At 55.7% G+C, this 22999-nt stretch overlaps 1 protein-coding gene across 1 annotated transcript in view; it reads right to left on the minus strand.

The window, feature by feature from the left end:
* Positions 1-424: 424 nt before the first annotated feature.
* Positions 425-22999, minus strand: part of ABHD17C (abhydrolase domain containing 17C, depalmitoylase) — a 49825-nt gene continuing 27250 nt past the window's right edge. The window contains exons 2-3 of the mRNA XM_051834208.2: positions 4095-4274; positions 425-1896 (exon numbers count right to left, since the gene is read on the minus strand). Coding sequence (XP_051690168.2) covers positions 1677-1896; positions 4095-4274 — 400 coding nt within the window. The 3' untranslated portion in view covers positions 425-1676. The remainder of the gene's footprint in view (positions 1897-4094; positions 4275-22999) is intronic.

Genomic DNA, 22999 nt, shown 5'->3' on the forward strand with positions numbered 1-22999 from the left:
CGAAGGTTTCTTCCGCTTCTTTCACACTTTCCAGAGCTGGCACTGGGGCACAGCGGGTTGAGCTGCCACTCACAGCACTGACATCCGTGTGGGTGCTGGTTCGAGTCCCGGCTGTTCCACTTACGACCCAGCTCCCTGCTGATGCGCCTGGGACCCTTGGCCCACTGTCACCCACGTGGGAGCCCCAGAAAAAGCTCCTGTCCTGGCTTTGGCCTGGCCCAGTCCAAGCCCTTGCAGCCATTTGGGGGTAAACCTGCCGATGGAAGCTCACTCGCGCGCGCTCTCTCTCTCTCTCTCTCTCTCTCTGTGACTCTGCATTGCAAATAAAATACATCTTTAAAAATTTTTTAAAAAAAGAGTTTCCTGACTCACTGTGTTCTGTGCTGGAGACAAGAAGGAAAGAACATGGCAGCAGCCCACGCGCTCAGATCCATGCATCCTTTATTCTGTTACCAACCACTGTGTCCCATCCAAGCAACAGTACACAAACCGGCCATCAACCGCAATCCAGTTGTACAATGATCCGAGGCTTACAGTACATTTAAGGCTTTTAAATTTGAGGGCAAAAAACAAAAAAGGAGAGAGAAATCAAACCAAAAACCCCCAAACCCACACCCCCAACCGATACAAGCAGTGTAGCGATTCTGAACATCGTACGTTTCTGATGCCTGGCTCAGCTCCAGTGTCAAAACCCAAATGAGCTCCTCAACTAAAAAGATTAGTTCAGCGGAATTTTAATCACATAAATTCTTCAAAGCATAAACTTGGAAGTTTCGTCTTGGAAATGTTATAAAATTGTTTTTTTTTCCTTAATAGCAAAACATAGGAATAAAAACATATTAACAAAAGGTATTCAATCATTTACATTACAAACAAGGAGATCTGCTGTTCATTGGAGCAGCCTGACAGAAGGGAACCCCCCTTGGGAATCTATGCACAATGTCACTGCAGGTATGTACAGTACTTGTTAAAAAGTCTCCTGGGAGGACGTCAGGGTAGCAAAGGCCCCGAGGCTCTTGGTTAGACCAACCAGACACTCAAAATAGTAAAACTCTGTTGGCTGGTAAGAAATTTACACTTAAAAAAAAAAAGAAAAAACACAAAACCCCAGTGTCTCAGTGTGTAAGAATGCTCCAGTTCAATTTGTACGGTTACAGTTGATGAGGCTGCCCGGGAGAGTCGCGGGAAGTCATTCTCCACAGAGTTTGTTTTTGGGGAAAAGACGCGCGTGGGAACCGAAATGCAGGAAGGGGTTGTCACCACGGTTGTTCCCCAGTGGCACCGCCACCGCGGCACGAGGCGGACGGGACCCACGAATCCAGCGGCTGAGAAAAGGAGAGCTGAGTGTCAAATGCTGGCAGCGATGGCGGAGACGGGCTTGGCGGGGAAGCAGGAGGAACAGGTGCGTGAGCGGACTCCGCCCCCGACACTGGACGACAGTCCCACGCTCAGCGCTCGTTCCTCCGCCTGCAAGGGGACCAGGAGCTGGGAAATGTCACCTGTTGTGGGGACTGGCAGAGCCGGCTGGGACTCCCCCCCAGCTCTTTGACGAGCGCACCCTGAAGGCTGGGCACTTCCTCCTTCTCCACGAGCCGAGCCGCGGCGGCGGTCGAAGCAGGGGCAACACGGAGGGCTGCTCTGCGCACAGCCGGGGAGGGAACGGCGAGGCGTGGTCTTCAGGAGTTGGGAAGTTCGTGGGAGATGAACTGTTTCAGTCTCTCCAGGTACTGTGCGTACAGCTCGATGTCATTGTGCCCGGCCCCTTCCACCCAGAGGGGCTCCACGGCCCGGGGACAGCGCTCGTACATGGCCAGGCCGTGGGAGAAGTCGATGACCTCATCCTCCGTCCCGTGGATGACCAGCACGGGAGACGTGACTTTGGAGATCTTGTCGATGCTGCAAGACAGAAGGGGGTGGGGACAGAGGGAAGTCCTTGAGAATGTCCAGCATCCTCTACGACGGAGGCCAGTCGCCATCCTCAAGCAAGCGAGGTCCCCCTGAAGACTTCAGACTTCAGAGCGGCTTGGGAGGAAGCCACAGGATCCACACTGTGGCTGCTCCCGCACACGCACGCGCAGTCTCCCACCAGGGGCCAGCGCTGAGACCTGGCATCCCACATAAACGCTGCTTCAACTCCTGGCTGCTCAGCTTCTGATCCAGCTCCCTGCTAGTACGCCTGGGAAGACAGCAGCGGATGCCCCAAGAGCTTGGACTTCCGTCACCCATGTAAGAGACCTGGATATTACAGCCATTTAGGAAGTGAACTGATGAAGACACCTCTCTCTCTCTTTCTCTCTCTCTCTCTCTCTCTCTCTCTCTCTCGGCAATTCTGCCTTTCAAATAAATAATCTTTAAGAAAAAAACCCCACCATCAGAGTGGCATATTTGTCACGGTGGATGAACCCATCTTGGTATACATGTATTTCAAAAGGCTCATGGAAACTGGAATTAAAAGCTTATTCTGATGCAAAAAATATGTAAATCCATGCACTTTTTGAAAACTCCCTATACATCATGATGGCTTGGCTCCAAGTCCCTCCTTCCTCCCGGAGTACTTTCCACTAATTCTTTTATTTTTTTAAAAGATTTATTTATTTGAAAGGCAAAATTACAGAGAGGCAGAGGCAGAGGCAGAGAAAAAGAGAAAGAGAGAAAGAGAGAGAGAGGTATCTTCCATCTACTGGTTCACTCCCCATATGGCCGTAACAGCCAGAGCTGTGCTGATCCGTAGCCTGGAGCCAGGAGCTTCTTCCAGGTCTCCCACGTGGGTACAGGTGCCCAAGCACTCGGGCCATCTTCCAACGCTTTCCCAGGCCATAGCAGGGAGCTGGATTGGAAATGGAGCAGCTGGGACTCGAACCAGTGCCCATATGGGATGCCGGCACTGCAGGCAGTGACTTTACCCACTACGCCACAGTGCCAGCCCTATGAGGGGAATTAAAAAAAATAAATAAACAGGGCAGAACTTTCTGTGTTCGAACGCATCTGTCTTTGGCATCTGTCTTTGGTAAGTTGGACACCTAATCCAGTGCCACTCACACTTCCTGAACGCCTCTTCCGAGAGCCTGGATTAACAAGACAGAGGCTCTGTCTCAGGCAGGAGCCTGGCCCATCAGATCAACTTGAAGATGACTTCTTAATGGCTGTCGTTTAAGCTACCTGCTCATTTAAGAGCCCCCTCCCTTCTCTGTACAAGGACGCTTCGAAAACTTTGTGGAGAGACAGAATTAAAAGACAAGGTTATGGCCAGCATAGCAGCATTGTAGGTTAAGCCTCTGCCTGCGATGCTGGCATCCCATATGGGCACTGGTTCAAGTTTCAGCTGCTCCACTAAAAACCCAGCTCTCTGCTGTGGCCTGCAAAAGCAAAGAAGACAGTCCAAGTGCTTGGACCCCTGCACCCATGTGGGAAACCTGGAAGAAGCTCCTGGCTCCTAGCTTTGGATGGGCCCAGCTCTGGCCATTACGGCCATTTGGGGAGTGAACCAGCAGATGAAAGACCCTCCCCCATCTGCGACTCCACCTCTCAAATAAATATTTTTTTTTAACAAAAGACAGAGTCCGGAGGCCCCCAAACTCTCCAAGACATGCATCCAAGCACCTTGAAGATGCTCAAGCAAATGGGTGATGAGAAAGCTATGTGTGCTTTCAAAATGTTTTGTACCACAATAAGCTCATCTTTTATTTCTAATTTCCCCCAACTTGTTAAGCGTCCTGTGTCGCCTGGCTGAAGAAGCAAGAGAAAGGTCAATCTCGTGCTTGCTCATGGTGCTTGGCCAGTGAGGGCCCCATCACACATGTGGCACGCAGCGCTCTCTGAGTCAACCCCACGTGTTCCACTCAGTGGATGAGTGGGTCGTGAACTGCAGGTTCCTACTTAGGATGCATGGTTGGGCATCTGTCTTTAATCCTGCCCATTACAGCTGAGTCAGTTAGCCAGAGGTCCTCGTGCCCCAGCCGGGAGTTTTTCACCAAGTCTCTCAACAGCATCCCTGGCCCCTGTGGCGGTCACCCCATGCTGCCCAGAACACCTGGCCCAGAGTCCGAGCTATACTGACGTCCGATCTCAGGCAAGCGCAGGCTGCCGGCACTCACCTGGGGAAGGCATCGAAGCAGTAAGTCTTCCTGGTGTCAGGGAATGCCACGCGCAGACCGGACATCAGAGGGGAGTGCAGGATGACAGCAGCGCACTCGTACCGTGAGGCCAGGTCCACGGTGGGCACGGTCCCAATGCTCTGCCCGTACAGGATAATGTTCTCGGGACTGACACCGTAGCTGTGGAAAGCACAGGTGGGGTGCCGTCAGCTGTTGTGCCAGGAGACAGGGACAGAGCAACTCCCATCCCCTAAATCCACAGCCCTTCCCATCCCCCCCACCCCCGCCACCAGCTTACAGCCCCATCACCCATCACACGCAGATACGACCTGGACGACACACGCTGGCGCCTCTTTCGGTGCCAAGAGAGTGAGATCCGGACCTCCCCAACACTTTGCAAGACTAACAGACACACCTCTTCCCCCCAGCTCACTGATTGACTCCATTATTTTCAGCGCCGCACAACCGTCTTTTTCCTACCATCCCCCCTTGTGGTTTCTCTGTAGCCATTCATGCATTTCTCCAGGAGACACGAGAGCAGCTTCAGCGAATTCTAATACTCAGGATGTTTCAAGTCAAGTTTTGAGGGTAGGAAAGAAACCTAACGTTTCCCAGAAGGAGGTCTAGCGGGAGACAGTCCTAGTCACTGCACCCATCAATGATCTCCCCCGACTTTTGTGGGTAATTGGCTGTGTGGAGTGCAGGCTGCATTTCCCAGCCTCCCCTGCAGGTTGGGGCACCCTGAGCACCAAGCCCTGGCCAATGGGATGTGAGCAGAGGTGACCCGAGTGAGCCCCAGGTCTCGGCTTTGAAGAGAACCCCGTGCTCTCTCCTGTCCCCTGGCCCTCCCTGTTCATGCAGAGCAGGTGTACCGGCGAAGCCACCAGAAGAACACAGCAGCACCCCCACAAGATGAGGGGAGGACAGGGGAGCCCATGAAGGAAGCATAGACACAGTGCAGAAGAGGGGCGCGCACGCGCACACACACACGAGAAGATGGGACACCCGTGTCCAGGGCCGGGTGACGGAAGCGACACTGTGCTCTGAGCCGACTCTCTCCCTTGGGGGTCCCGCAGGAGATGGCAGAGGCAGGAGCCCAGGAAAGGGACGGCTGAGCCCCGCGGGGGTCTGGACCTGGAGGAGCAGAAGTGGAATGCGGGGTCCCGCATCCTTTCAGGACCAGTGTGGAAGCCAGGGGATTCTTCACTGGGGGACTCGTGGAGCTGAGCCCTGTCTCCAGGCGGAACACACCTGGCGCCGCCCTCCGCGAATTCCGCCAGTGCTTCCCCATGACCACCGGCGCTGTGCACCCCAAAGCTGGCCCCAGGAGCCAGCGAAACACAGAGCGCCAGCCACGCAGGAAAAGCCGACAAACTTCTCCATTACGACCGAGAACTTCTCATCGTCCTTCCCCCCTGTAGGATTTCACTCTAGGTGGTTTTTTTTTTTTTTTTTTTTTTTTTTAATTATAATTTGCTCTTTTGGGGGTTGTCACAAGGGCAAAAGGTTAAAAGCGACTCCTGGGGCTGGTGCTGTTGCACAATGGCTTGAGCTGACTCAGCACACCGGTATCCCACACGAGCGCCAGTTTGAGTCCTGGCCGCTCTGCCTCCGATCCAGCTTCCCACTAACGCACCTGGGAAAGCAGGGGAAGGTGGCCCAGGTGCTGGGGCCCCTGCCACCCATGAGGGAGACCCGGATGGAGTTCCTGGTTCCTGGCTTCGGCCTGGCCCAGCCCTGGCTGTTGCAGGCATTTGGGAATGAACCAGCGGATGGAAGCTCTCTTTCTGTCTCTTTGTTTCCCTCTGTCACTCAATCTTTCCGGTAAATAAATATATACACATTTTTTTTTTAAAGATTCCACCCAGCAAGCATCACTCTTGTGGCTAAGATGCAGGGGGACCAGAGAAGCAGCAGTGGAGGCTGAGGGACCTGCCTGCATTCTTCATCGCTTCCAGTCCCCGAGGCAGTCTTTCCAAAGCCAAGGTCAGGCCGTTCCCCTGCCCCTGCCCTGGACGTTTCTGGAAGGAGTGCGGCTGCCTCGCCCCAGGGCTGCAGTGGATTCCCACCCCTCCCCCGCTGTAACCACCTCCTCCTCCAGGCTCCCAGGATTTCACTCATTGTCCTCTCATTGCCATGGACACATCCATCTCTGAACCCGAGAAAGGACTTGTCTCTGTCTGTGCTCTCAGCTCCAAATGCAGCCCCGTCTCCCACCTCCAAGCCCCCATCATCCCATACACTTCCAGTACCCTCAACCTGAGGCCCCCGGAAATCTACCTGCAGCCCCGCCCATGTCCTGCACACTGCTGCCGGGAGAACCAAACCCAACAGCCTTTGGGTTCACACAGAGAACCACGCCTTTCTCCGTCATGGCATTGCCTGGCCTCTGCAACCTGGGGTCATACTTGGTGTCTCCTTCCATCGCCACCACAAATGGGCTGGGCCCCTGGGCAAGCTCACCCTGCCCGAGCTGCTGTCTGCCTATCACACCCTTGCGTCTCCTCTCCATCATTTCACTGCTGGCTCCACTGGGAACTCTGTGTTGCTATGGTGGCTGACTGTGTGTCGGGGTGACCGGGCTGAGGATGGCAGCCAGCCGGTGAAATGTCCTTGCGGGGTGCTTCGCCCTCCCAGTGTGCGTGGACCTCATCCAACCAGCGGGAGCTCCGGCAGAAGGAAAAGGCAGAGGAGGGGCCGGTTTCGGCCAAGGAGCGGCTGAAGCGGAGGAAGAGCGGGCAAAGCCGTAGGATTTGGTCTGACAGTAGCTGACAGGCGACTGCAGGAGAAGACAGAGGTGGGTCTCAGTGGGCGCAGGGCTGAGTGCGCACAAGTGGTGAGCAAGAGGCAAGGCACGGGCCCACAGCTTACGGCATGAAGCACGCAGGAAGGGCAGACTGTCCCTCGCCTGCCCCCGGACACTGCAGCTCTGCTCCTCGGGTCTTTGGACTCTGGGACTCTGGGGTCTATCTCCTCTCTCCCTCCTCAGTCCCCAGGTTTCCGATATCTGCACTCAAATGCACACTCCACCAGCCTTCCTGGTTCTTAAGCTTTCAAAGGGCAGAGTGTGGGGTGACCCCGCCCCCATGAACACATGAGCCAATTCCCATAATAAATCTCTCTTAGATGTAGGTATGCACGGATCTATATCCACCCATCCCTCCCTCCCTCCCTCCCTATCCATCCATCCAATCATCCATCCCTCCCTCCCTCCCTACCTCCCTATCCATCCATCCAATCATCCATCCATCCATCCCTCCCTCCCTATCCATCCCTCCCTCCCTCCCCCCTCCCCGCTCCCTCCCTCCCTCTCCCCTCCCTCCCTATCCATCCATCTGTATCCATCTCTCTGCTACTGGCTGTGTTTCTGGAGAATTCTAACACATCAGCGAGTCCCAAATCTTTACCCCCAGCCCTCTTCTTCCTTCTAAGACCCAGAGCAAAACGTCCCCTGCCTAAGGAAAGAGCAGGTGGACAAAACGAAACGGCTCTTGTGACCCCTGGCCTCACACATGTCCTTCAATCTTCGTGTGATCTTGCGAGGGAGTGAACATTCCCGACCCCACTTTATGCGCACGAGACTCGAGGGCGAGGGCTAGGCAGCTGTGCGAGTTTCCGACAGCTACCAAGCGCCAGGGCCACGGATTTACTGCAGGCCCCTGACGTGGCCCCTGATGTGGGCACGTCTCAAACCCAGCATGCCTAAGACCAGAGTCATCGTCTTCTCTCCTCAAAATCTTCCCAAGGACCCGCCCATCAGGGGGAACCTGGAAGTCACACCCCCCTCCCTCACTGCCGATCTCTCATAGCCATAGCTGAAGTCAACTGGAGAGTAGCACCAGTTATGCAAAGCAGGTACTGTTAAATGTCAAGTTCAGCTGAGATATTCTCTCTTTCTCTCTGTAACTCTGACTTCCAAATAAATGAATAAATCTTTTAAAAAAAGGCTGTGTGGGCGTAAGGCCTGCTGTGCCCCTGGTCTCCAGGAGGCCTGTGTGTGTCCCAGAGCAGCCCAGGTTGGGATCAGGCTCGCCCTGGACCCTGTCTGGATTCTGGGGGCCCGGCGCCAACGTGTAAGCTGCCACGCACCCTTTTCTAGGGGAGGCCATGCTCCCCAGGTGAGACCGAACACACAGGCTTGTCCATCGTCACCACGCTCTGAAACCTGACCCTGGGCTTGGGACGGCTCAGGTTTCCTGGGCAGCGCTGGAACCGGATCCCACAGCCCTGCGAATGACCGGATGTCTGGGGCTGTGGGAGAACCACGCAGGGGCCTGGGATTGACTGCATCCCCAACCTCAGCTTCCTGTGACTCTAACATCGCCACCTCTAAGAGGCCCCTCTGTATTACGACCCTGTCACTCTACTTCCTGCCAACCCTGCTGTGGACGTCAGGACTCCCGCTCTCTCCCAGGCCTGTCTTCCAAACTAAGTGTGACCCATCGTCTTCCACCCCGGGATCCTCTTCCCTCCCCATCATCCGAATTTTGCCGAACTCCAGTTCTGGGGTAGGCAAGAGGGTCTGCCAGAGGAGAGGGTGGGGAGGCAAGTCCTCTCCCAACACCGAAACCTCAACTCCATCCCAGCTCAGACGTGGCAGTCCCTGGTGTTTCCCAGTGGAGCCCACGGTCAAGCAGAGAAGATTCCAGTCTTCTAAGGAACGCGGGATGAGCTCAGGAGAAGAGGATACCCACAGGGCAGCCCCGGGCAGGCGTGCACGCTGAGAGGAGTCGCAGGAGAACAAGGAACCAGGTCAGGAGGAACCACAGGTCTGAGCAGGAGGTGGGATCAAGGCTGTGGGGTGCAGCAGCATCCAGGGGTTCAGCAGTCAAGATGTCTGCAGGTGCGGGCAGGGCAGGGCAGGGCAGGGCAGGGCAAGGAAGCCCAACAAGCAAAAGCAGACCGAGGCAGGGACCAGCGGCATGGCCGGCACACAGCAGCTCCTCTGCCCTCTCCCTCACACACTCTCCATCACTAAGCTCCCCTGCTTTGGGGCTGGTGCTGTGGCGCAGTGGCGAAGTCTCCGCCTCTAACAACGACACCCCATCTGGGTGCCAGTTCTGAGCCCCGGCTGCTCCACTTCTGATCCAGCTCCCTGCTAATGCACCTGGGAAAGCAGTGGAAGATGGCCCAAGTGCTTGGGCCCCTGCACCCATGTGGGTGACCCACATGAAGCTCCTGGCTCCTGGCTTCAGTCTGGTCCAGCTCCAGCCAGTGCAGCCAGTTGGGGAGTGAAACAGCGGATGGAAGATTTCTCAATCTCTCTCTCTTAAACTCTGCTTTTCAAATAAAATAAATCTCTAATAAATAAATAAATAATCTCCCCTATTTCCAGCCCTGGGGCACTTCCTGGACCCATCCTCTGCCTGGGCCCACTCTGTTGCACTGTGTCTGCCGCACACATGTGGCCACCTGATTGGGGTGGACATGTCAGGTCACCCAGAGGTCCTTGGGGGATCCACACTGTCGCTGCCCGGCCACGCTCTCCCATGGGCTCAGAAGGCTGCAGCGTGCCCGAGAGTGTTCACGCTACCGCACAGGGTTCAGCGGTCGATCGGGCGGCAGGGGTCCTTGTCCCAGACCACAGACCCAGTTCCCACCCCCACAAAGAGCTCCCCCTCGCGGCCCCTCCCCTCGTCCCGGGCAGACCCGGGAATGCCCCAGGCCCGACCTCTGTCTACGGCTGTGAGCTGCCACACCCGGCTATCGGGTGCCCCTCTCCCCTCCCAATCCATCTTCAAAGCAAAACCACCTCTGTCGGTTCCTTTGCCGGTCAAAGCGCAGCATACTGCCGTACTCGGAAATCCCTGCCTCAGATCAGCCCCACATCTCGCTCCACCTCTTCTCTCTCTCTCTCCGAGCGAGACTCCTGCCTGGAAGGCCCTCACTCCTCGGCCACTGGGAAACCCTGGGCTCCTGCAGGTCCCTCCCAGCGCTGCCTCCTTCGCTGGCTCCCAGCATCTCCATGTGCTCCCAGCAGGTTCTTCCCTGAGCCGTCCACGTGGCTGCATGTGCTTAGTGGACGCTCATCACCCTGGGGCGAGCCCTCCTGGGCCAAGCCCCACCAGAGAGGGTGTGGCTGCATCTCCCCCTGGGAAGCAGTCCAGGGGGAGATCCCTCCGGGAGCATGGAGGCGCCTCTGTGCTTTGAACAGAATGCGACAGTAGCCAAAGGCTACTCCTGAACAAATACAACTGAATCTCATACAGGACACCACCCCCCCACCCCCACCCCCCGCCGCCACCCCGGGGACGTGGGGAGGAGCAGACTCTCGGCTGCCAGCCAGCCAAAAGGAAGACTAGAGGCCTGGCAAACACGGAAGCACTGATGTTTTAGGCACGGTGTACGGTTTTTCTGAAAACACAGCCCAAGATGTGAAAGGCTCACAACTTTTCCCAGGAGGAAGCCGTGGCCCTGGGCAGTGGCTCCCCATAAAGGAAGCTGCAAGTTTTGCTCTCAACTTCTCAGAATGTCGACCCTTCTTTTAAAAAAAATTTATTTATTTATTTGGCCAGAGTTACAGAGACATGGTCGCAATGGCCAGGTCCAAGCCAGGAACTTCATCTGGGTCTCCAACATAGCTGCCAGGGGTCCAAAAATTTAAGCCACCTCCTGCTGCTTTTGCCAGGCTATTAGCAGGGAGCTGGATCGGAAGCGGGGCAGCCGGGACTCGAACCGGCACCTGTATGGGATGCCGGCGCTGCAGGTGGCAGCTTTACCTGCTACGCCACAGCGCCGTCCTCGTCTCCCACCTTTTTGCAGATGCAAGCTACTCCAAGTATGGGTCGGCCATCGCAAGTGCAGGCTGGAACCCCTCCCCGGGCTCCCTGAGCAGCCCTGAGTCAGCGGCAAGAGGGGCGGCTGAGGTCGGCAGTCCCCTGCTGGAGCTGAGAGGGGCACGGAGACAGGCCCCGTGGGAAGGATCGGCGCTCCAGGTGAACATCGGCGTGTCTGGGTTTCAGTGCAAGGCTTCCTTTTCCATCTACAACCGTGAGCAAGCCTGGCCTTCCTGCGTCGTGTTTAAGCTGACGGCCTTGACGCTGTCCTCTGTCGAGAACGCACCCACTTAGCTTCGAAGGAAGCACACTTGGCACGGTTCCGCTGGCTTTGAAGTCAACAGTTTAAATATTTCAGAGCTAGAATTCCTGGTGGAAATACCTTAAGACGCAGGATGAAGATAAATACAGAATGTGATGCGAACGCTAGCCGAGGAGCGGGCCTGAGGACGCCGAGAGACCCTGGTACGCTCCGGGGCAAAGCCTCTGAGCCCAAGACGGACTGCGGCAGGCAAGCAGGTGCACCAAGAGGACCAGCAAGGGGGCACAAGGGAGACTGCCTGAGGCACACGAACGGTGAGCCCGTCTTGTACTTTCCGTGGCCACAGCCTAATGAACGTGCGCTTCGTATTTTAATCAGGAGGAAGAAAAAAAATGCCTATGGCCTAAACTATGCTGGTTCCCCCCCCCCCTTTTTTTTATTTGACAGATAGAGTTAGACAGTGAGAGAGAGACAGAGACAGAGAGAGAGAGACAGAGAGAGAGAGAGAGAAAGATCTTCCTTCCGTTGGTTCACCCCCCCCAAATGGCTGCAGCTACGCCAGTCCGAAGCCAGGAGCCAGGTGCTTCTTCCAGGTCTCCCACGCGGGTGCAGAGGCCCAAGCACTTGGGCCATCTTCCACTGCTTTCCCAGGCCACAGCAGAGAGCTGGACTGGAAGAGAAGCAATCAGGACTAGAACCTGGTGCCCATATGGGATGCCAACACCGCAGGTGGAGGATTAACCAAGTGAGCCACGGCGCCGGCCCTAGTTTTCCCTTTTTTAAGTTGTACCATTAGAGACAGCACTGTGGTGTAATGGGTGAAGACAAGACCTGTGTCTCCGGTGTGCCATGCAGGTATCGGTTTGAGTCCCACTGCTCTACTTCCAATCCAAATCCCTGCTAACAGCCTGGAAAAAGCAGTGGAGGATGGTCCAAGTGTTTAGGCCCCTGCACCCATAGGGAGACCCAGATAAAGCTCCTGGCTTCCTCATGGCTCTGCCCTGGTTGTTGGCACCACCTGGGGAGTAAATCAGCGGATGGAAGATCAATTCTCCCATCTATGTAACTCTTTAAAATGATTAAATTAAGGTTAAGCGCACACACACACACACACACAACAAGATGTACCACTGTAGGTTTAGTGAGTTTTCCAGTGTTATGCTCATCAAAGCTGCACAGATTTCTATCAGTCGTCGGTTGCAATGGCAAAGCCATGGAAACACATTTTAAAGCGTCTGCCACACGGAGCTGTTTGAGAACATTTTAAACATGAAAGGTCAGAGACATCGGCTGGGTATTGGCTTCCTTTTCTGTAATTTTAACTGATTGGTTAAAAGGGACTCTTGGAGACAAGATGATTCTAATTCGCAGGCGTTTCAGGGCTGCGCGCGGCAAGGTGCTGCGTTGGCAGTGGTTATACAGTAAAACCACGGTTGGCGCGAGATGAAAACAGCCTCATGTCTCCCAGGAGCTCACTGGGAGGGCACAAACCTGGCCCCTGCACTACGCGTCTTTGGGGAAGTAAAGATGGCAACGAGGGGCGAGTGTCTGCTCAGCAGTTTAGACACTGCCCGAGATGCTTGCAACCCACACCAGGGAGCTAGGGCTGCAGCCCCAGCTCCACTTGCGATCCCCAGCTCCCTGCCCCTGCACACTGAGGGAGGCGGCAGGTGCTCAAGTTCCTGGGTCCCTGCCTTCCACCATGGGAGACTCCAACTGAGTTCTGGCCCAGCCCTGGCTGCTGTGAGCATCTGGGGAGTAAACCAGCGGACGGAAGACCTCTGCCCCCATCTCTCTGTCTCTCTTTCAAATAAATGAAACATTTTTAAAAAGGAGGAAACTAGACTCAAGCCAAGAAATAGCACTAAAACCAAGGATACAATAAAGCAAAGTAAACGCCGAGGTTAGCAAGTTTATCAAAACATCGCAGGTGAGGGATCCACGTGGGGAGGAGCTGGAGGGACGGCCTCCGAGGCAGGGAGACGTGACAGGCAGTGGTGGCAGGAGGGGCAGACACCCCGGCTGCGTGGGACTGCAGCCTGGCCGGCTGGGGGCAAGGTCTCAGGCCACACGGCAGCAGAAAGCAAAAAGAAGGTGCAGCCAGGGCTTGAGGGGTGCACACAAGATCCCGAGAACACGGAGGCGGCCGCGAGCCGCGGCGGCAGGAAAGGAGATGACGGTGGGGTAAGAAGGGCTCTGCAGGAGTCTGGAGTTGCTGGCTTCAGGTCTGTGGGCTGAGGGACACTGCAGGGAGGGAGGTGAGTAGGGATCATCCCAGGGGCAAGAGCTGGGAAAAGAGGCAGGCGCTGGGAAGCCGGGACTGTCTGGGACTTGGCTTTCCCTAGGCACCAAGTTCTGCTTGGGAATGTACACTAAGGAGCTTCTTCCAGGTCTCCCACGTGGGTGCAGGGGCCCAAGGACTTGGGCCATCTTCTGCTGCTTTCCCAGGCCACGCAGAGAGCTGGACAGGAAGTGGAGCAGCTGGGACTCGAACTGGCGCCCATATGGGATGCTGGCAACTTTACCTGCTATGTCACAGCTTTGGCCCCTTTTTAAAAAATTTTAAAACAGGTCTGAGCCAGGCAAAAGTCAGGAGCCTTGAGTTCCATCCAGGTGTCTCACATGGGTGCCCTTGGGCCATCTCCCGCTGCTTTCCCAGGTGCATTAGCAGGGAGCTGGATCAGACGTGGAGCAGCAGAGGCTCAGAACTGGTGCTCCAACATAGGGTGGCAGTGTCGCAAGCAGCGGCTCAATCCGCTGTGCCACAACGCCACTCCCTCCTCCCATAAACCAGCTCCGGATCACTGATAACACCTAACACAAGGTGGGTACTGCAGAAAGAGTTATTACGCTGTCTGGTTCGGGGAATAATGACAGGCGGAACACCAGAGGCTAAGTACATACATGCATGACTGAGACGCAGAGCAAGCGAACGGTGCTTGGACAGGGAGCTCTGGAGGGAGCGCACGGCCCGTGAGATACCACAGGTGGCCACGACAGCCGGCGCCTGCACCGCTCCCGACTCCCCGTCCTGTGAATTCTCCATTGTGCTCAGAGCACGGCAAATTCAAGTTCTACTTTTTGGAACTTTCTGAAAGTTTTTTTTCCCCCTCAAATGTTTTCCAACCACAGTTGGATGAATCCATGGGTATGGCAAGTGCATATTCAGAACACGTGGGTGCGCAGAGGGCTAGCGTGGGAGGGACCTCACGGCCAGGACCCCACGCACAATGACGACAATGCCACACAGAGTAACCAGGGCTTTCGGGGGGCACACGGCTTGCAGGCAGCCACGATGCAGGAGACATGTGCTACGCCACGCAGCCTGTCTTAAACAAAATCACTTGTTCCACAGGTGTAAGATGCATATCATGCACCTGGTGTGAAACAATGTCGTCCTTGGCCTTGAAGTTTCCTTCTTGAAATCTCGCTAACGGTGCGTGGGGAAGGGCTCTCTCCCTGGTGGGTCTAACCCAACCTTCAAAACAACTCAATTCTCCGTGACATCCAAGAATGATCGCTACTCCCACAATGCTCTTTCTGTGTCAAAGCAAAAAATAAACAGGAGCTGATGTGATGACTTAATTTTTTTTTTAAAGAATCATCTTTCGGTGAAAATGTTACAGTCCCAAAGAACATACAGTTAGCTCTCTTCGGATCTGTTACCATCCACACAGAGAATAACTTGCTTGAACTTAGCTGGGTATAATTGTGCACGAATTGTTCTAATGATAATTGAGACCCTTTTGGTATTCCGCAATTATCTAGCTGTTGGAAGGGCCAGAAAAATCCATCCTTCCTCCCACACTGCACAGAGAGACCTGTTAGTGGTTCCAATGCCACCTACCCGCCAGGCCTTCATGGGCGGGCTCATGTGGAACACCTAGCAAAGGTATCTGTTATCTCAATAAATATTACTTCTTAGCTCCACCAAACACAGCCAAAGGCACACGCCCAAGCCAAGACAGAACCTAAAAAAACAGACACACTGTTCTACCTCCCAGAAAAGCCAGCTGAGGGGCTGGCACTGTGGCACATGAGGTTAAAGCCCTGGCCTGAAGTACCCATATGGTATGCCGGTTCTAGTCCCGGCTGCTCCACTTCTGATACAGCTCCCTGCTAATGCACCTGGGAAAGCAGCAGAAGACGGCCCAAGTCCTTGGGCCCCTGCAACTGCGTGGGAGACCCGGAAGAAGCTCCTGGCTCCTGGCTTCAAATTAGGGCTGCTCTGGCTGTTGCAGCCATCTGGGAAGTGAACCAGTGAATGAAAGACCTCTCTCTCTGGCTATAACTCTTTCAAATAAATAAATCTAAAAAAAAAAAAAAAAATTAAAAGAACCAAGAATTCAAGCGTCCAACTTCCCATGATTTCATCTCAGTGCTAGGTGATTGCAGACAGGAGCGGGGGCAGACACGGCAGGTGGTGGACATACACAGTCCAGTGCACTTGGGTCACTTCAGCTCCCACTATGATGGCCAAAGTGGCCACTAGGAAGTCCTGGGTGGTGACACCCTGGGGACAGAGTACACCGTGACCTGCACCTCTCAGCCCTCGCACTCCAGGTGTGAACTCACATCCAGGTGCCAGATCCCCTGGTCAGTTCCCAGCCTCCCCGGGATGTCTGCTGCCCCTGGGACAGGACCCCTTGCTGCCCACTTGGAAAAGGCTTTCTTGAGGACTGCCACGCGGGAGGCGGCGGGACCACGAGTGCAGGGCAGCCTGGGTCTCGAAGCTGCCCACACACGGGCTCTGGCTCGGCTGGAGCCTGGGCTGCTGTCTCACAGCTCAGCTCCGACTGCAGGTGGGCGGGTGCCCGCCCGGGGCACACGGCCATGGCCGTGGCTGTGCAGGGGTATGCGGAGCCAGCGAGAAGGAAGGACTGGGCTCCTGTCGGGCCCTGCGCCAGCTCTAGGACAGGACAACCATCCTGATTCTTCATCCATAAGGGGAATCCTGGTTTCAGTGAGCGTTCCAGGGGCTGATGCGTGTGGCTGTAGCCTGCCCAGCCCTGATGCTAACGACCCAAGGAGAAAGGGTGAACCACGCCTTCTGAGCGTTCCCCCTCACACACAGACCCTGAATCACCTCTCCCCAACTCCCCAGTGGGCTTCTCTGGTTCCCACGCCCTGAAGCCAGCACGGGTGAGGGGGCCCAGGACCCTCGTCATCTGAAACCAGAACCCGGCTGGCCAGCTCCGCCAGCCCCTCTGGCTGTTCTCTTCTGGGTGCACTAAAAGCCTCAGCATGTTAAACGGACTCTCTGTAGTGGACGGACACAGCCAGGGAGCCCTTCGGCCCCGCTCCCGATGGCTTTTCTGGGCTCTGCCTCCTGGGCCTGAGCCCCTCAAGGGTGCCTGTCTGGTGTTCTGTCCTTGTATTCTCCACTTTCCATTCTGCTTCCCGCAGGTCGGGGTGTCTCAGAGGCCCTGGGGGAATCCCACGGGTGAGCCCCGGTATTTCACAGAGGACACCAGAGCTTGGGGAGACGGACGGCCAGCTCCACCTCACAGCCCCGGGAGGTGGACCACGGCGGGTGTCTGGGGGAGAACTAGGACTCCTGTGATCCGAAATCAACCAGCCTGAGGGTCAGGGAAGTGGGGGCAGCGGGCGTGGCTTCCGGATCAGGTGTGATCGTGGGCAGCCCAGCTCTGCTGCTGGCTGACAAAGTGGAGGGCGCTGGGCCTTCCTGCCCTGGTGTGCGACATGACATACGGCATGACATACCATCTCCAGAACATTCCACCTGCGAGGCTCGGAACCCCAGCGCAGGAAGGTGGCAGTCTGCAGACAGAGGGCACATGGGGGTAGGGAGTGGTGCAGCCTGCACAGGAAGACGGATGCTCCTAATGTCACATTAGGGCCATTTTTATTTATTTATTTGAAAGAGTTACACACAGAGAGAAGGAGAGACACACACAGAGAGAGAGAGAGAGAGAGAGGTCTTCCATCCACTGGTTTACTGCCCAAATGGTCGCAATGGCCGGAGCTGGGCCAATCCAAAGCCAGGAGCCAGGAGCTTCCTCTGGGTCTCCCACGGGGGGGGGGGGGGGCAGGGGCCCAAGGACTTGGGCCATCTTCTACTGCTTTTCCAGATGCATTAACAGGGAACTGGATTGGAAGTGGAGCAGCTGGGACACGAACTGGCTCCCATATGGGATGCCAGCACTGCAGGCGGCAGCCCAATCCCACTACGCCACAGCGCCGGCCCCTATGGCCATTTCAAAAACAGCAACAAGGGTCAATTTTGTGTTATGTATTCATGGAATACAACTCAAGGAAGGTGTGGATAGTGAAAAAACTATGGGTGGATTTTCACATTTTTTGCACCAAAAAAAATCTTTCGATTTCACTTTTCTGTAAACTATTTGACGTTTCCTATTTGGCCACAACAACAACAACAACAACAAAAAAGAGAGAGAGAGAGAGAGAGTGTGAACATTCCTCGTACATCAGACTTTTCCTGACCATGTCTTTATTAGGTCGTACAAAGGAAACTGCCAGCCCCTCCGAAGCCTGGGTGAGATTTTATGGAACATTAAGTAGCAAGGCAATGACGAATCAGCTTCGTCTTTACTGCACGACCTCTGAAACCCAAGGACACTAACACTCACTAGGGGCCGGGGTTTGGCAGAGCAGTCGGGATGCCATCGGGGACGCCACACCCGTACCAGAGGGCCTGGGTTCAAGTTGAGGCTCTGCTGCAGCTTCCTGCAAACACACGCCCTGGGAGGCAGCAGGGATGGCTCAAGTCCTTGGGTCCCTGCCACCCATAGGGGAGACCCAGACTGAGCTCCTGGCTCTCGGCGGCTGCCTGGCCCAGCTCCGGCTGTTGTGGGCACTTGGGGAATGAACCGGTGGGTGGATGGGAGCTCTCTGTGTCGGTCTGCCTGTCTTCCAAATAAATAGAAATAGACTCAAATTTAAGGTGGCACTGTTGGGCTGCAGTGGGTCAGGCCACTGCTTGCGATGCCAGCAACCCACACTGGAGAGCCAGTTTGAGGCCTGGCTGCTCCACTCCCAATCCAGCTCCCCGCCAATACACGTGGGAAGACAGAAGAAGATGGCCCATGTATCTGAGCCCTTGCCACCCAGAAAGGAGACTGGGTGGAGTGCCTGGCTCCTGGCTTTGGCCTTGGACTAGTCCTGGCTATTGAAAGCATTTAGGGAGTGAAGTGGATAGAAGATCTCTCTCTCTCTCTCTCTCTCTCTCTCTCACTCTCACTCTGCCTTTCAAATAAACCTTTAAAAAGAATTCAATAAAATGTACTGGCAAAGTAAAGAAAAAAAGACCACAACCACACAGTGAGTATGTGAGTGTGAATGTGAATGTGAGTGTGTGTGTGTGTGTGTGTGTGTGTTTAACCAACCCGGTAGAGTATTCTCGGGCATATCTGGCAGGGCAGGCAGGGCTCTGGGGAGCCGCACGGTGACAGCACAGTGACTCTCTCGCACGTGGGCACAGCACTGACTTCTCTGTCTAGGAGCCCCTTCCCCCATCTCTACTCTTCACCCGCCGGGGGTTTCTTAGAAAGCACAACAGAGGAGATGCACCCCTCGGGGGCACCCTGTTCTGTTCAGCAGCGGAACGCATTCCCCCAGCCTCACGGCAGGAGGCAGCAGACGTGAACAGTAACGCTTCTCGCAGTAGCACCTGCCACGGGACAGAATGGGGCGGGCTCTGCCGTCTGTCCTTGGACATTCAAGGGCAGCCGCGTGGAGAGCTCACGCGTTGGGGGTTCTCTGTGCCAGATCCGAGCAGCGGACGGGGCTGCGTGGTCCACGGGCCCGCCCCGCGCGGCTTCTTCCATCTCCAAGTCCGCCTACAACGAGGCCCGGAGGCAGCTTCCACGTCGGGTTTTAATTATCCTAGTATGCAGTGAGTGCATAAACCCAGCGGAGCAAACCCCGAGCTCTACTTTGTACACAGGAAGCTATCACTGGCCGCTAAGAACGCTGTGTGCCATGACATGAATAATTCACGATGCCCAGCTAACCACACACTCCATCCCCTGCACCTCCCCATCCCCAGTGCTCACAGCCCGGGCAGCAGCATGCAGGAGGCAGAGAGGGGTCCGCGGCACCGCGAGGGCGCCCCCGGCTTCACCCCGCGAGGCCACACTCCCGTCCACGCTCCCCACCTCTGTGTCTCCCACGCGTCTAATGCAGGTAACGGCTTTGCTCTGGCAGGACGAGAGCTACCATGCCTCCTGTTTCCAGTCCCTTTCAGAAACAAAGGGAAGCCTCCTACGAGCTGCACGCCCACGATGTCGCGAACAAACACGAAGGCAGAGCCGGGCTTAAGACGCCGTGCGCTCACTGCCAACACTTGAGAACTACCGCCGCATCTGGGCTGCTCCTGGCTACTCTCTGTGATGCTCATGCCGGCGTCCAGCGGGGTCCCAGAAGCTGCTCCCCTCACAAGCGCTGCCCCGGCCCCTCTAAGAGCTCTGAAACCCCACCCGGGATGCTGGGGAGCACTGAGCACATCCTACCCCCACGGGCCTTTCTGCACCCTGGGGTGGGCCCACGAGACGGGTTCTCACACACCTGACTCTCCACTGACAATTTACCAGGGTTGACGAATTCTCTTAACCAAGTAGAGCCAGCTGGGGAGGTTTCGCTACTGGATTTTTAATTTTTTAAAGATTTATTTATGGGGCCAGTTCATGTCCCAGCTGCTCTACTTCTGATTCAGCTCCCTAATAATGGCCTAGAAAAAGCAGCAGAGGATGGCCCAAGAGTTTGGGCCCCTGCTATCCAAGTGGGAGACTCAGATGAAACTCCTGGCTCCTGCCTTTGGCCTGGTCCAGCCCTGATGGTTTCAGTCATCTGGGGAGCGAACCAGCAGATGGAAGACCTCTCTCTCTCTCTCTCTCTCTCTCTCCCCCTCTCTCTCTCTGTGACTCTTTCAAATACATAAATAATGGGGGAGGGGGCACAAAGCAAAACTGATGAGCAAGGTTACAGGTTTATAAAGTGAATAATGAACTAATACGTAACAAATATCTCAGTGTTTTTGGCCCTGCCAGTCACACACACACAGGCTGTCTGCCCACCCCCAGGGGCCGGGGGTAGAGAAAGGAAGAATTTTCTCCTCCAGTGGCGACTGAGTACTCGGTGCCACAAGCCGAAGAGATGACAGATGACGTCTCCCGAGTGTCCAGCCTAATATCCGGTCATCAACCCTGTTTTATTCTCAAGCAAGAACACCTGGCTTCCAAGACCTGCCAATCGATGGGTGGCCACGGCCATGGCCACAGCCATGGCCACAGCTGACACACACCTGCCTCATTCCCTCTTGTGACGGACACAGCCTTTGGGAGAATCCGTGGCTTCAGGTCACTGGTTTGATGATCTGGAAAGACGAGCCACTGTATCCTCAACAAGAGGTCCGACTTGACTCCCATGTTGGGGGGTCCTGCAGTTCCGTTGTGCGCCTGGAACCACTGAGTTGGATGTGGCACCAAGGGCCCTGAGCCCACAGAAGACCACTCCTGGCTCTGCAGGCATGCATGGGGCCCACCAGCTCAGAGGGGACCACCCTGTCTTGAGATCTCCCAGCTGTCCAGGGCGGGCAGAGGGTCAGGCCAGGATCTGCCTCCTGCAGCTCCTCCCCTTGGAGTCACTGTCACTTCCACACACAGGCCCAAGTGGGCCGGGAGTGGGTGGAGCAGGCCCGGCCAATAGGGCTTTCCAGGGAGGGCTGGGGCCTCCCCCATTGGCAAATCATAGCCGTGGCTCTCAGAGGGCTCCCTGCACACCAGGGACCATTCACACGTGTGTGCATGCATATGTGTGCGTGCATGTGTGTGGGGCATGGGTGTTTGTGCATGTGAGTGCAATATGGGCATGTGTGTGTGTACACAATGTGCTTATGCACCCCCCTCCCGCTCCAAGCAGGGGCTTTGCTCTTGTTTTTATTTATCTATTCATTCATTCATTCATTATTTGGAAGAGTTACAGAGAGAGAAGGAGAGACACAAGGAGATTCTCCATCTGCTGGTTCACTCCCCAAACTACTGCAAAGACCAGGGCTGGGTCAGGTCCAAGCCAGGACCCAAGAGCTGCATCCAGGTCTCTCACATGGGTGGCAGGGACCCAAACACTTGGGCCATCTGCTGGTGCTTTTCCCAGGTCACAAGCAGAGAGCTGGATCAGGAGTAGGGCAGCTGGGACACGAACTGGCGCCCATGTGGGATGCCGGCGTCACAGGTCCATAGGTTCACTCCCCAAACACCTGTTCTGGCCAGGGCTGGGCCAGGCCAAAGCCGGGAGCCAGGAAATCAACCTACATCTCCCACATGGGCAACAGGCTCCCGGGGTCTGCAGTAACAGGAAGCCAGAATCAGGAGCCAGAGCCGGGCACTGAGACCAGATACTCTGACGTGGGATGTGGGCCCCTTAACCGCTGGGCCAAACGCCCACCTCCACCCTCACAGTATTAAATGAGCAGGTGCCACACCCTCACCCTCACTAGGAGGCCCCAGAATTCAGGGTCTGGCAACAATCAAGCCACATGACAGCTGTTCTCAGGCTCGCCCCCGGCTCTACCGACCTGGGACACTCACAGCCCCCACGGCCTGCAGCTCTGGGGACACGGCGCTTTGCACCTGATGCTTCCCCAGGGATCTCAGGGAAATCCTCTGGGTGTCTGCCATCTGTTATTCTATCCTGGGACACCGACTGTTAGCCTAAGGCTCAAGAGTCGCTCGGAAGAATGCAGGCTATTCAAACCCTCCGGGAAGGCACAGGGAACCCTGCTGACACTCGGCATTCTGGGTGCCACCTGAAAAAAGGACCGCGGGCAACCAGACACCGTCTGGCCAAGTGCCCAAGGGCTCCGCTGGAGCGCACTGAACCAGCGAGCCACACTAAGAAAGTCCTCTCTCTCGCTACACAGGAGGAGACAAGATGTCGAGTTTAGTTCCGGTGCAACAGACACTTAGTGTCGAGGTGAAGATGCCCGGGTCCCACATCCGCGTCCCTGGGTTCGGTTCCCAGCTCCGGCTCCTGATTCCAGCTTCCAGCCAATGCAGACCCTGGGGGCAGCAGGTGCTGGCTCCCGGAGCTGGTTTCTGCCACCCACGGGGGAGACCTGGATCTCATCTCCGGCCCCAGTCGTAGCAGGCTTTGGGGGAGTGAACCGGCAGGTGGAAGCCCCTTCTGTCTGTGTCACTGTCTTTTAGAGAAATTGTAAAGTTCAGTTTCCAAGAGCCTGGAGATGGCGTCAAGGCCAGGTCTCCTTCAGAAGTCATCACACCGACCACAGCACCTTGAAACAAGCTAGTGTACTTTTCTTTCCCCTTGCTGGCATGGTGAGTCTAGCACTTCTTTCTCTGTCTTGGTCTACAGGATCTGGGCAGGGCTAGCACGGGCAGGTGCAGGAGCATTTCAGCTCTCAGCATCAGGCAGCAGAAGGCACAATCAGTTAATGGAGGACAGGAGGAAAGCACTGGACCAGGGGAAAGATTCCATCACGTTTAAAAGGGGACAAATCTTAAGAAGCAAAGTAGCCAGCGCCACGGCTCACTAGGCTAATCCTCTGCCTGCAGCACCGGCACCCGGGGTTCTAGTCCCAGTTGGGGCGCCGGATTCTGTCCCAGTTGCTCCTCTTCCAGTCCAGCTCTCTGCTGTGGCCTGGGAGTGCAGTGGAGGATGGCCCAGGTGCTTGGGCCCTGCACCTGCATGGGAGACCAGGAGGAGGCACCTGGCTCCTGGCTTCAGATCAGCGCGGTGCGCCGGCAGCGCACTGGCCGTAGTGGCCATTGGAGGGTGAGCCAACAGAAAAAAAAGGAAGACCTTTCTCTCTGTCTCTCTCTCTCAATGTCTAACTCTGCCTGTTAAAAAAAAAAAAAAAAAAAAGAAGC

Source organism: Oryctolagus cuniculus, chromosome 12 (assembly GCF_964237555.1).
Source record: "Oryctolagus cuniculus chromosome 12, mOryCun1.1, whole genome shotgun sequence".
Taxonomy (NCBI): Eukaryota; Metazoa; Chordata; class Mammalia; order Lagomorpha; family Leporidae; genus Oryctolagus; species Oryctolagus cuniculus.